General features: G+C 41.8%; 1 protein-coding gene across 1 annotated transcript in view; it reads right to left on the bottom strand.

Moving 5' to 3' along the window:
- The window catches only part of ncor2 (nuclear receptor corepressor 2), a 155028-nt gene that overhangs the window by 35291 nt on the left and 106223 nt on the right, over nucleotides 1-13514 (bottom strand). Inside the window, exons 15-16 of the mRNA XM_056294019.1 lie at nucleotides 5600-5778; nucleotides 2620-2780 (exon numbers count right to left, since the gene is read on the bottom strand). Coding sequence (XP_056149994.1) covers nucleotides 2620-2780; nucleotides 5600-5778 — 340 coding nt within the window. The remainder of the gene's footprint in view (nucleotides 1-2619; nucleotides 2781-5599; nucleotides 5779-13514) is intronic.

The following is a 13514-nucleotide window of genomic DNA, read 5'->3' as shown; positions in this document are numbered from 1 at the left end:
TTGCTGGCATGTCCTCTATATTGTCCTGTGAAGGGCACACTGGGCTGGCTAGCACTACCGGCAGTGGAGAATAAACAGTGGCTGTGGAGAGTTGCTGATGAGAGCCCCTCCGGCGCAAGCCACCTGGGGAATCCCAGTGACTAACCCTGCACAGCAGGAGCAACCGCAATGTGCACACACACAAGTGCTGAAACATGAAAAATCTCTAATAGCCTGAAGCAAGAATGTTATCGTGTGCATGGCTGACTTGTCATCTGCAAGAAAACAAAGAGTTGAGGTTGGGGGGCTATTGCTATCACAGTTTATATGTTTGTCTTCAATAATACTCTAGGTTTTTGTTAAGAGCCTGAAATTAAATGATTGCGCTTACACAGACACTACATAGCTCTTGATAATTCTCATCAGACAACAAGGCATTCATTAGAGAAAGATAGTGGAGTGCTATAGTAACTCACATTTGTGATACTGAGGCATTTATCAGTGTCACTTAAGCAAACAGTTCGAGTTTAAATTTGAAAGACTGACCCAAATAAAGACCTAAGGAACGACAGTGCACTCTTGTGGTGTGGGACAGGAGTCAACAAATGGAGCACAATAGTGATGGGGCAACGAGAGAGGACTTTCCTCACTGTTCTTAGGATTGTTTGTAGCCTGTACATTACAGTGCTAATTTTAATGCAGAAAAAAATTATGTACTGCTTAAGATGAAAAAAAAAGAAAAGAAAAAGTGTCCACACCAATGTTTTTAGGTTTGCAGTAGTCTCACCTGATGGACACTTTATACAATACCTCATTGGCTTTTTTTTTTTTTTTTTACTTAGTTATGATGGACATTTATTTATATAAAATTTGATTCATTCTTACTGCACATTTTCCAGCTGCCTATTACAATAAATGTAAAGCGCCTTGCAGAAGTATTCAACCCCTTGGACAGTCATCACTAATTTCTGGATTATAAAAGATACTCACACATCTGCTCCTGAACAATATTATTTTTGTGAACCCATAAGCTTTAAAAGCATGTTCCCAAAGCCAAAATAAGTTGTTTTGCTGACTTTTTATTAATAAAATTAAAAACTATAGTGCTTGCATAAGTATTCAACCCCTTCTGAAAGCTCCAAGTTTACACAAATGACAAATTATTCCTAAAACAAACTCAGCAAAACACAATTGGACATAATTGGTGTGCACCTGTAAGATATTAAAGTAAGGGTCTCATTTACGGGTACAAAAAAAAAACACTCTGTGTGAAGTTCATTAGCCGGGCATGAACTCCATCAAAAAATGAAGACAAAGCAGCATAATACTGAAGTAAGAGACGAAGTGATTAAAATGCAGAAGGCGGGAAAGGGACACAAAACAATATCAAAGTGTTTGGATGTCCCACGGAACACAGTTGGATCCACTGTCAGAAAGTGGAAGCTGTATCACACCAACCAGACACTTTGTAGGACAGGCCATCCCTCAAAGCTAAGTGTCCGAGTAAGACGTGGGGCTGGTGAGAAAAGCCACAGATGATCCTGCAATCACTTTGAAGGAGCTCCAGAGGTCAGTGGCTGAAACTGGAGTAAATGTGCATGAGTCAGCCATATCACGGGCTCTCCATAAATCTGGTCTGTATGGGAGGGTGGCAAGAAAGAAGCTGTTGCTCAAAACTATGCACAATCAAAGGACATTTGGAGTTGCTACCAAGCACGAGAGAACCCAGTTGGGATGTGGGTAAAAGTTTTGTGGTCAGATGCGACGAAAATTGAGCTTTTTGGCCAAAACTCACAAGTGTTATGTGTGGCGCAAACCTAACACTGCGCACACCCTAAAAAACACCCTCCCTACAGTGAAGCATGGTGGCGGCAGCATAATGCTATGGGGTTGCTTTTCATCTGCAGGCACTGGGAACCTATTCAAATTGAGGGAAGAATAGATGGAGCTAAATACAGGGAAATAATGGAAGAAAACCTGTTGCAGTTTGTCATAAAACTGAAGCTTGGGAGAAGATTCACCTTCCAGCAGGACAATGATCCTAAGCACAAGGCTAAAGCACCAATGGCATAGCTTAGCAACAAAAAGGTGAACGTTTTGGAGTGGCCAAGTCAAAGTCCAGACCTCAACCCCATTGAAAATCTGTGGCACAGACTGGAAATTGCCATCCTACGAAACCTGCAAGACCTGTACAAATTCTGCCAAGAAGAATGGGCAAAAATTACTCCAGAAGAATGTGCAAAGCTTACACATATTTACCCACTAGAGAATCATGGCTGTTATTGCGGCAAAAAGGTACTCTACAAAATATTGATATGTGGGTGCTGAATACTTATGCAAGCACTGTATTTTAGTTTTTAATTTATTTACAAAAAGTCAGCGAAAGATAAATTATTTTGGCTTTGGGAACATGCTGTTAGAGCTTATGGGTTCACAAAAATAATATTTCAGGAACAGATGTGTGAGTATCTTTCATAATCCAGAAATTAGTGATGACTGTCAAGGAGGCTGAATACTTTTGCAAGGCACTGTATGTGGTGTGCTTTTAACAGCTAGCCATTAGTGTCTACATTTTGAAAACATGCCAAACATGCACCAGTGCGCTGGCGGAAGAGTAGTGCGGTATGTAGCTGGATTGACCTAGCTCACTGCTGAGGGGTGGTGTGGTAGTCTCCTCCACCTCGCTGGTCATGGAGCGGGTGATGCGGCCCTTGCGGCGGCCCTGGCTGTTGGCCGTGCGTCGACCCTTGACAGTTACCGTGGGCTCTTTGTCCTCTCCATCCTCTCCAGAGGTGTCATCCCTTTGGGGAAATATACAACATAGTCTGTCACTGCCTTTCACTCTCCATCACACACACCGAAACGGAGGTCTGACTAACACAAGGTTTTTTGGTTTGATGTAGATAACTGGGTAATTTTGGCATTTGGTATCTAAACAATTATTTTCATTCTTTGGTCAAAGCTGTTATAGAATGCAAAACGTACTAAACCCCCCCCCCATAACAATTTATCACCACCAATTGTTACCGATCGATAATAATGGTGCATTTGGTAAAGTAATTACCATGGGTCTTTTTAAACATAATTATGTATCCCCATTTGTGATATGACCCTATCTAGACTTTAGTGTTCACTGGGATTTTAAACTGATTGTTTAGAACTGTTTTACCCAAAAATGTAGTGTACAGCAAATGTCAAAATGACAAAAATTCTAAATGATAACCGCAGGTTACCATGCCAAGATCTTATCAATGGAAACACGGCACCAACATTGAGATCCACCGATCCCTAATGAATCTTTGAAAGGGCAATATTGGCTACACTGTTTGGCAACCATTTATATCAGACCCAAGAACAAACCAACTTTATCATTCTGATCTTAATTTGAGCATCATTCTCACAAGTTTCCTAACACTCACCTAAGTGCACACACACATTTGTAGATGAAGAGGGACTAGAAAATGCTGCAAACTCACACAAGATATGCTGTGTGTGCGCACACAGATACACACACAAGGAAATGACAGTTCCTGGGTACAAGAGCTTTTTTTTGCAGTATATTAACATCAGCACTATGGCATGTCATGAGGCAGGCAGTGAAGCAGAACCCTCTGCTCCTCCATTCATCTTCACCCTACTTCATTAATCTTGCTGAGGGGAGCTGCTGGCACCCTAAATATAGTAGAGCCAGCTGTGCCAGAGGTGACAGGAAAGTGGAAAGGAACACATGGAGTCCCTTGGCCATGCCTCATAGCAAGGAGACACCAGATTTCTTTCATCAACATCTCCTAGTCTGCAATACAACAGTCCTGCCACCAATTAAGTAAAGTACCATAGTCTACAGCCTTAGCTAACAGAGTGCAAATGATGAATGTTGTGTGTTATTGTTTAGGAACAATAAACACCATCTGTATTAAATTTGTCATTTGTTAGACAGGTTTTATGCCTGAGGACATTGCTTTAAACCTCTCTTGACTGCTATGCTAATCATATATTTCATCCACTACAAAAAAATTAAAAGTGGTCCATGAATTCAAAAATGAGACTTGGTAGCAGGTTGGAAGGGGAGACTTAAAAAACAGGAAAACAGCTGTTTTACTGGGGAGAAGGACTAGACGCCTGACTGCAGTAGATGGAAAGTCTGGCCGAAGGTGAGGGAGTAACTGCTTGGGAGCTGAAAAAGATGAGAATGATTAGCTTTCCAGATCAGCTGCACCAAGCCAAATCTAACTTGCTTAATTTGCTGTGGCCTGACCTGGAACAATCCTGAAACTGTGTGTTAGAAAAACAAGGAAAGAAAATTCTGTCCTTGGGGATCATTCAGTAGTGGTGCATACAGTGTACTAGACCCTTTTTTACAGTGTAATCATGTGATCTGAATCCAGGTAAATTGTCTGAATAGGGAAAAGCACATACTAATGTAAGGTATAAAATGCAGGTAGCACACAAAGACCATATCTTCCAGACCACCTCTGGAGGTAGTCTGGCTCGCATTATGATCAGATCTCCGCCATACAGAAGCATTGTCCCCACAGACCGCGGTTAAACATATTGAGGATTATTCTGAAGGTTGCCATTCACTCGACTCACCAAACTCTGGCATTCAGATAACTTCAGAGCAGTTACAGATATGACTGCGGCAAAACATCTTGTACTTTCTGAACATCAGTGAGGTTAAAATGACAAAATTCGTGACATCCCTTTGTTTGGAAAATATTTGATAACAGAAAATCTTCCTACCCACTCATTCTCTTTGTACAGCATGCTCGAAAAATCATATCTGATCAAAATGCCAACACAGTACACACAATGAGAACACACATTAAATGGAAGGTATAAAAGAAAGGGCATGAAAGGGTCATTCATTATCCAGACAACATAATAATAAAAATTTACACCTATTATTATCATGCAGATCACATGATAATAACAGGTGTAAATTGGGTCCTTGTGATTTCCAATCTGGTTCAAATCAGGCATTATGTCATCAACCCCCATCTTTTCTCACTCTCCACAGTTCAAAATTTCCTCCACAAGCTTGATACAAGGTACAGAATGATGATTGTTTATCATACAGAATGCTCGATAAAGAACATTGGGTTAATACTCATTTGTTTATTCAAAAACATCCATCCATCGATTATCCAAGCCGCTTATCCAAATTCGGGTCATGGGATGCTGGAGCCTATCCCAGCAGTCACTGGGCGGCAGGCAGGGGGACACCCTGGAAAGGCCGTCAGGCCATCACAGGGCCGACACATTCACAGCTAGGGACAATTTAGTATGGCCGATTCACCTGTCCTACATGTCTTTGGACTGTGGGAAGAAACCGGAGCACCCGGACGAAACTCACACAGACACGGGGAGAACATGCAAAGCCCACACAGAGGACGACCTGGGATGAGCCCCAAGGTTGGACAACCCTGGGGTTCGAACCCAGGACCTTCTTGTTGTGAGGCGACCGCGCTAACCACTGTGCCGCCATGCTGCCCACACAAAAACATAAAGCCTAAAATTTGTTAACATAAGTTTGTACTGATGTGGTGTGTAGGTATCTCTCTTTAAAGGTTTCATTTAAAATAAAATTACAAAAAAAAAAAAGTGATGGAATGAGACTCACTTCATTCCATCTTCTTTGTCTTCGGCTTCAGTCTTCTCCTCCTCCCTCTCTCCCTCCTTCTCCTTCTCTTCCTTTTCCTCCTGGCTGCTGCGATTCACCTGTTGCTGCTGTTGCTGTTGTTGTTGTTGTTGTTGCTGCTGCTGCTGCTGCTGCTGCTGCTGCTGCTGCTGCTGCCCATGCTGAGAGAAGCAATGACAACAACCCACTCCATTACAAGGGTAATCCCCGGTAACTAGATATACTGTGTAGACACATGCACAGACTCATCTACACACACTTGTAAACACACATGCCTTGGTGCAAAAAACAGAAAAGCAAACAGGTGTGCATTTATATAGTCACTTTGCCTGACATCAAATTTAGCACACCATATGGACAGCCTATACCCTCTCAAGGTTTGTTTCACACCCATGATCACTTCCTCATCCATTTCCTGGCTGTCTGGGCTTTGAGGGTTAGGGTTCAGATTAGTGCAAACATGCAGTCTAACCAAAAACTTTCTTCAACATTTCAACGCACAAACAGGAAAAAGCCTTACTTCATATTTAAAATGATTAGAGTTGTTCCTTTTTTTGGTACAAGACATAACCTTCCTGCCATTAATGCCTTTGGTTTAAGGCGTGTGTCTTGCTGAAGGTAACCCCCACTCTGTTACTCTATTGACATACCCACCTGAACAAATGACTTGGTACATATAACTCCTAGCAAGGAAATGTAAAAGGACAACAAAATTGATGGAAACCAAGAGATGAGAGAGAAAAATTGCTTGGAGAAGGAATGCATGATCAAAATAGACTTCTCACTCATCAAGGCACCTTTTTCCATTTGCAATGGCTCAACAATGCCCCTACCCCCAGAAAACAAAACAGAGAAGAAATCAAAGCCATAACTCAATAAGATTAAATGATCCTCCAGCTCCAGCAGAACAACCTGCTACTTACAGGCCCTTTTCTTCCCCTGAGCACATCAGCCTAACGATCTTCATCTTCCCAAATTACAGGCATTTATTAGCACTCGGCCTTCAAGTGCCCAAACCAATCAAATAGCACCCATACATACGCTCTTGTTAAAATAGAAATGGAGAAGCCCTTGTTGGCTCAACTGACACAAGAGAAAAAAGGCAGACTCAATAAGGCTGGGCAAACATTATCTTTTGTGCTAAGCTATTACTCATATCACTCACCATCTCTCTTTTCCTGTCATTAATGCTAGCTGTTGTAGTCATGGTGAGATTTGGGACTGCACTCTCTCCTCTCCTGTACAGCTAGCCACTGCTCACACCGGGCTCAGTAACCTAGCACTGAGTAAATTCACGTGGAAACCAATAACCCCATTACTTCAAGTAATCAGCTAATAGCAATACTTCGCCTGCTCTCTATTCTGGGTGTACACTGATTCTTTGAATAATCAGTCTTGGTAAGTCTGTTCTTTCAACACGTGCTGTTGTCACTACCTGATCGTGGAAGTGACAGTCCTCAAACAAGCCTTTCCAACCTTGTTCTCTGCTGGTTTGTGTTTATTTGTCCTTATTTCCATGTTATTGCAGAAAACTGTAAACCAATGCAAACTGAGCATTGACAGTGTAATCAATCTGTGTTCACCATACGCAATGTCAGCGTCCATGATTCTAACAGTAAACAAGTGAACCACTTGACACTAGAACAAACAAGGCCATCAATTTGGCGGTTTTGGATTTTCAAAGTTTAATAACTTTCTGGGGGAAAAAGATACAGATCTGCCACTCCCGGAATGCTCCTAAAATTGCATATACTATTTGCATTAAAATGAGTTTTAGATCAATTGCACAAAAAAAGTTATAAGAGTTACCTAAAACAACCATGAGCGGTCAAAATGGCCGCACGTAATCTGCGCATCGTGCACGTCACTATTTATGACATGTGTTGGTCCCGTCATTTCCTCTGTGAAGTTCATTGCTCTGTCCTAGAAACACATTAGTGTTCTCCAGTGCAGAGTAATAGTAACTTGATCCCCCCCCACCACTTTTTGTCCCACTTGTACTTGGCCAATTACCCCAGTCTTCTGTGCCGTGCCGGTTGCTGCTCCACCCCCTCTGCTGATCCAGGGAGGGCTGCAGACTACCACATGCCTCCTCCGATACATGAGGAGTCGCCAGCTGCTTCTTTTCACCTGACAGTGAGGAGTTTCACCAGGGGAAGATGGCGTGGGAGGATCATGCTATTCCGCCCAGTTCCCCCTCCCCCCCGAACAGGCGCCCCGACCGACCAGATGAGGTACTAGTGCAGCAACCCGGACACATACCCATATCCAGCTTCCCACCCGCAGACTCGGCCAATTGTGTCTGTAGGGACGCCTGACCAAGCCAGAGGTAACACGGGGATTCGCACCGGTGATCCCTGTGGTGGTAGGCAACGGAATAGACCACCACACCACCCCTAAACTTATTGCCAACATGTCTGGGTACAGCCGCCATTTCAGACGCACCATGATGACCACCGAGGTGTTGCAGTATTTACAGGCGTTGGACAGCGGCGATTTTGAATAGTTTGAAAAATAGTATTAAAGATGTTAAAATGTTAATTTTGGTGTCAGTCGTTTCTAAACCAGGGTTCCTGCAGGTTTCAACAGGTTAAAGTCAAGACTTTTTAAGACCACTTACAATAAAATTTAAGACCTATTTAATGGCAAAAAAAGAATGAAGGAAAATTACTATGAAAGAACACAAAAAGTCCTAGAATTACTTACAAAGTAAATGTATTAATGTTCACCAAGAACAACTTCACGTTCCATCAGAACAATTCTTCCAATGGACATGCAGTAAAAAAACAACTACAGTACAGGCACCTCCTACAGATCACAAATTATGTGTGGGGGGTATGAATGGAGTTTGGGGAAAGTTTGTGTGTGTGTGTGTGTGTGTGTGTGTGTGTGTGTGTGTGTGTGTGTGTGTAGGTGTGTGTGTGTGTGTGTGTGTGTGTGTGTGTGTGTGTGTGTGTTATTCATAGTATTGCTGAAATCGAATGTATGTCTAAATACCAATAACTAAATATGTTAAATACATATAAAAATGTAATGGTCAATAATTGATTACTTACTCTGACATGTTCCAGCAAATCCTGTGCTTTTTGCATGTCCCATAAACTATGACCCCAGGTACCTCAACTGAACTTGCCCCTCCTCCCAGAAACATACATGTAGATCCAGCTGCTTGGTTTTGGTTGTCTGGTTCAAATTTTCATCAAACATGATAACGAACGGTTTACTTTAGAGACTAGGTCTCTCTTGATGTATTCCGCTAAACCAAATTTCGTGATGTAGGCAGTTTTGTCACCACCGTACGCAAATGTTTTTGCTACTTCTGAATCTGGGAACATGCTTCTAAAATGCTCACCTATGCCCTCGTTGGTGCTGTAGGAATGGTGTTTAGCTACAGTATTTAGTGTCCAAAGCACCTCCACTTTTGGGGTTGGTGTAGACCCAAACGTCGTCCGGAGGTCGATTATCCCTGATGTTGTTACAGGAGCTGCTGCACTTGACACTCCCGCAGCAGTGGCGAACACCGAACAGATGGCAGGCATTTGTTGTTAGCTTTTCAGTTGGATCTTGTGTTTCTCTGACTTACCATGCGATTCTAAAGCCTTTACAGCCCCCCCCCCCCCGTGTCCCGAGTTTAATAGTTTTCTTGCGTAAAATGCAGCAGGCTTCAAAAACATTCCCCTCCACCAGTTTCAACCAAGCACTAAAGGTGCTTTTCTCCAGCCACTGGTAGTTGACTTTGCACTTCCCCATGAAGTTAGAAAAGTAACAGACAGAAGTTAAAGACTTCAGCATTCATTTATCTCTTGGCTCGGACTGACAGCATGACACACGCTACAGGATACAAACATTAAACACTAGTTCAGTGTTCTCCGATAAATTGACTGGGGAGCTGCAAAGTAATGACTATGGGTTCCATGTTGTTTTCTTCCAATACGGATTATTGGAGCAGAACTATTACTGTAGTGCTTACGTTGCAGCCCGGACAGTTCCCTCAAACACATTTAACCTGATACAGAGAAGTTATATTTTTAAGGCTTATCAAAATCATATTTAAGACCAAAAGACACATTTTAGATCAAATTTAAGACTTTTTAAGGCCCAATTCTGATTATCACATTTAAGACTTTTTAAGGCCCAATTCTGATTATCACATTTAAGACTTTTTAAGATCCCACAGCAACCCTGTTAACAGACATACTAATACTAACATATGCAATGCATTAATATCTCAATTGGGTATCTGTCTTGACAGAATATAGAGTTTTAAAACTGTGGTCGTTCTAGTAGTTTTTAAGTTTCGGTCATTGTTTGGGACTGTTTCAATGGTTATTTTCAGTTCTTTTTTTACATTTCATGTTTTATAGGCCTTGTTACGTTTGTCAGATTAGCAGTATGTGTTTTCCGTTTTGTTTTTCAGGTAATATTTTCACTTTTTCAATTTTGCTATTCACGTTCGACCATGTCTCTCTTAAGTTTAAATTGTTTTAAAAATAGTATTATAGCTGTTAAAATTCTAATTTTGGTGTCAGTCATTTCCTAACAGACATATTAACATATGCAATACATTAATAACTCAATTGATTATTTATCTTGACAGAATATAGAGCTTAAAAACTGGCGGTCATTTTGACCGCCCATTGTCGTTTTAGATAGGGGTGAAATCCCGGTCGTTCTAGTGTTAAACGTTATAGTTTAAGTGGTTCGCTTGTGGTTAAAGTATAGAAAAGTTGAAATGAAGAGGGTATAACTTTCATAAGCTTTCAAGCTTATGACATTATGAAAACTATCATAGGAAAACCCTGCCTCTATCCACTCATGTCTTCTTTTGTGATAAAAAAAATGCAAATGAGGTCATTCACTTGTTTAGTATTCAAATGACATTAAACAAGTGTCATGGCTGTCAGTGACATTGCCTTGTGAACATATCTGATTACTAGGGATGCAAAACCGAACCGTAAAAAACCGAATCGTTCGCTACACAAACCACCTCCCGGTTTGCACATGTGAGCCGCAGTTTTTATGTTCCACGAGGAAACAGAAGTTGTTAAGCTGTGTGCATGCAGGACTCTCCCTTCCCTCCCCCTATCCCCGGAGAGTGGCTGTCCAATGAACTGTCAGTATACCAATGACGAGTCATGTAGGTTGAACTGGAAAGAGGGAAACGAAATGAAAGCTAAGAGACAAGAATACAGTGTGTAGACGGAGGAGAAAATATAAAGTTTGAGGATGCACAATCATCTTTTAAGTCAGCTGTGTGGAAGCATTTTAGATTGAGCGTTGACTTCAATAGCAAGGGAGTGATTGTCGTCAACAACAAAAAAATACCCGTCTGTAAGCATTGCTTGACATGTCAGGTATGCTAACTGTAATACATCTAAAATGATAGGGCATCTACGCCGGCATCACCCAAACATCCCTGGCTGGAACGAGGAAAGAGTCAGACTCAATAGGGAAGAAGCAACAAATTCTCCTTCCCGCTGCCTTTCAGAAGACCTTTCAGACAAATAAAGATGAATACAAAGAAATAACCAAAGCTGTTTGGGTGTTCATAGCTAAGGATTTACAGACATTTTCAGTTGTTAGTGGTGGAGATTTCACCATTTGGTGAAAAAGCTTGAGCCACGTTATATTCTGCCCTCCCACATGCACTTTACTAACAAAGTAATCTCTGAGCTCTATGAACAGACATACGAGGGAATTGAGAACCACCCAGCCAAACATCCTACACAGCTCTCACCAGTGATGACTGGACCTACAGGGCGACAGAGTTACCTGACCGTGAGTTTTCAGTATATTCTGAACTGGGAGATGAAAAATGCAGTATTACAAACACGTCCCCTGTATGAGAGCCATACAAGCACATACTTAGCTGATGACGAATGCAGGCTGAATTTATGTTTCACAAAATGTAGCTATACTTAAGTATTTTGTTTGTTTTAAATAGTAGGCAAAGTGGCACTTTTACTTTAGAAAAAGTATACCTAATTATTTTATAATTGATGTTTGTTTTAAATAGGCTAAGTAACACTTTTGCGTTTGAAAGAATATTGATTTCATATATCAAATCTCTGAATGGAAGAAAGTATTATGTTTGCAAATAAGAGAAAATACAGAGAATATTGGAAATGGTAACGTTTTTCTTCTCCCTAATGTGCAAAACAAACCACACTGAAACTATGACCCAGAAACCGAACCACTAACCGAACCGTCGGCTTGTTGAACCATTGCATCCCTATTGATTACAAGGCTGTATGTTCAGTTTGTGAGGGTAAACAGACCCAACTTATAAATAGCCATTGTTTCAAGTCTCCCAAACATAAACCATTTCACTATCTTTATTGTTAAATAATATCCATTTCACTGTGTCCAATATCCTTTCGCATGCACAGTTTAAAAAATTCAGGTAAGCCAACTACATTGTGGTCTTACATTAATAATAAATTGAAAGACCGAATAACAATCTCTACCGTAATCAGGTTATGCTTACACCAAAAACAAAAACATTACTCCGACTGTCTCTAAAGTCAGAGTAAAACCTTAATTGGTTAACGATTGAGTTACTCGTTCACATGTAAACAAGCTCACTCAAGGACCACTGCCAGGTAATGAGTAGAGATGTCATCTACAGAGATGAGACACCACGTCTGCACCCACAGGAAAAGGTTTCCCGTTAATTAATGCGGCATTTCATTAGCAGCCGCTGCCAAAGAGTTAAACACCCGATCTGAGACTATGTAATAACTACTTCATTAGCAATGGAAATGACAAATTTTAAACACACACACACACACACACACACACACACACACAAACACACACACACAGAAAAACCACAGACAGTGTCTTCATGCATGCTAAATAATCCAAGTAAGGAAATCACAGAAAGTTCAATCAGTGCATTTGGACAAAGCGTTTGAGAGAGACGTTTCATAATTCATTTAAATGACCTCTTCAGTCTCATCTGACTGCAGGTATCCCCACCCTTATAAACAATACAGTGGCATAACAAATGAAAACAACGATCGGTGTCATATGCAAATTGCTGTGACCATTAACTAGAGTTACAATGGCAACGTGTTCTATCCACATAGGACTGCACAACAAAGAAGAGCTAACCCATCAGGCCAGGACTCTGCCATCTACACCCATCTACAGGCCAGTGGTCACCCCCCCCCCCCAATTATACGTGGTCAATTACACCGCTCTTCGAGCCATCCCGGTTGCTGCTCCACCCCCCTCTGCCGATGCGGGGAGGGCTGCAGACTACCGCATGCTTCCTCTGACACATGTGGAGTCGCCAGCTGCTTCTTTTCAGCCGACAGTGATGAGTTTCGCCAGGGAGACGTAGCGCGTGGGAGGATCACGCTATTCCCCCCCAGTTCCCCACCCCCAAACTTGCGCTCCAACTGACCAGAGGAGGCGCTAGTGTAGCGACCAGGACAAATACCCACATCTGGCTTCCCACCTGCAGACACAGCCAATTGTGTATGTAGGGATGCCCGACTGAGCCAGAGGTAAGACAGGGATTCAAACCTGCGATCCCTGTGTTGGTAGGCAATGGAATAGACCACTACACTACCCGGACACCTGTGGCCACTCTTTCAAGGATGAGGATGTGAACGTCCTTGATAGAGAAGAACGGTTTGAACGGCGAGTCAAAGAAAGAGGCCATCTATGTGAAGAGGGAATGACCATCCCTGAACTGGGGGAGGTAAGAGTACATATAATAATAATTATAATAATAATAATAATAATAAAAAACACAGGAGAAATGGACGATGTTTACATGTCAACGACTAGATAAGTGAATGGTGCGCTGACTATGTCACAGATATGTGTGGACTTCGGGGAGACGGTGCAATCCAGACCTTTTTATGTTTTTGTTTTCTTAGGTGTG

Source organism: Lampris incognitus, chromosome 1 (genome assembly GCF_029633865.1).
Source record: "Lampris incognitus isolate fLamInc1 chromosome 1, fLamInc1.hap2, whole genome shotgun sequence".
NCBI classification, from domain to species: Eukaryota; Metazoa; Chordata; class Actinopteri; order Lampriformes; family Lampridae; genus Lampris; species Lampris incognitus.
This window is presented reverse-complemented; position numbering and strand designations above follow the sequence as displayed.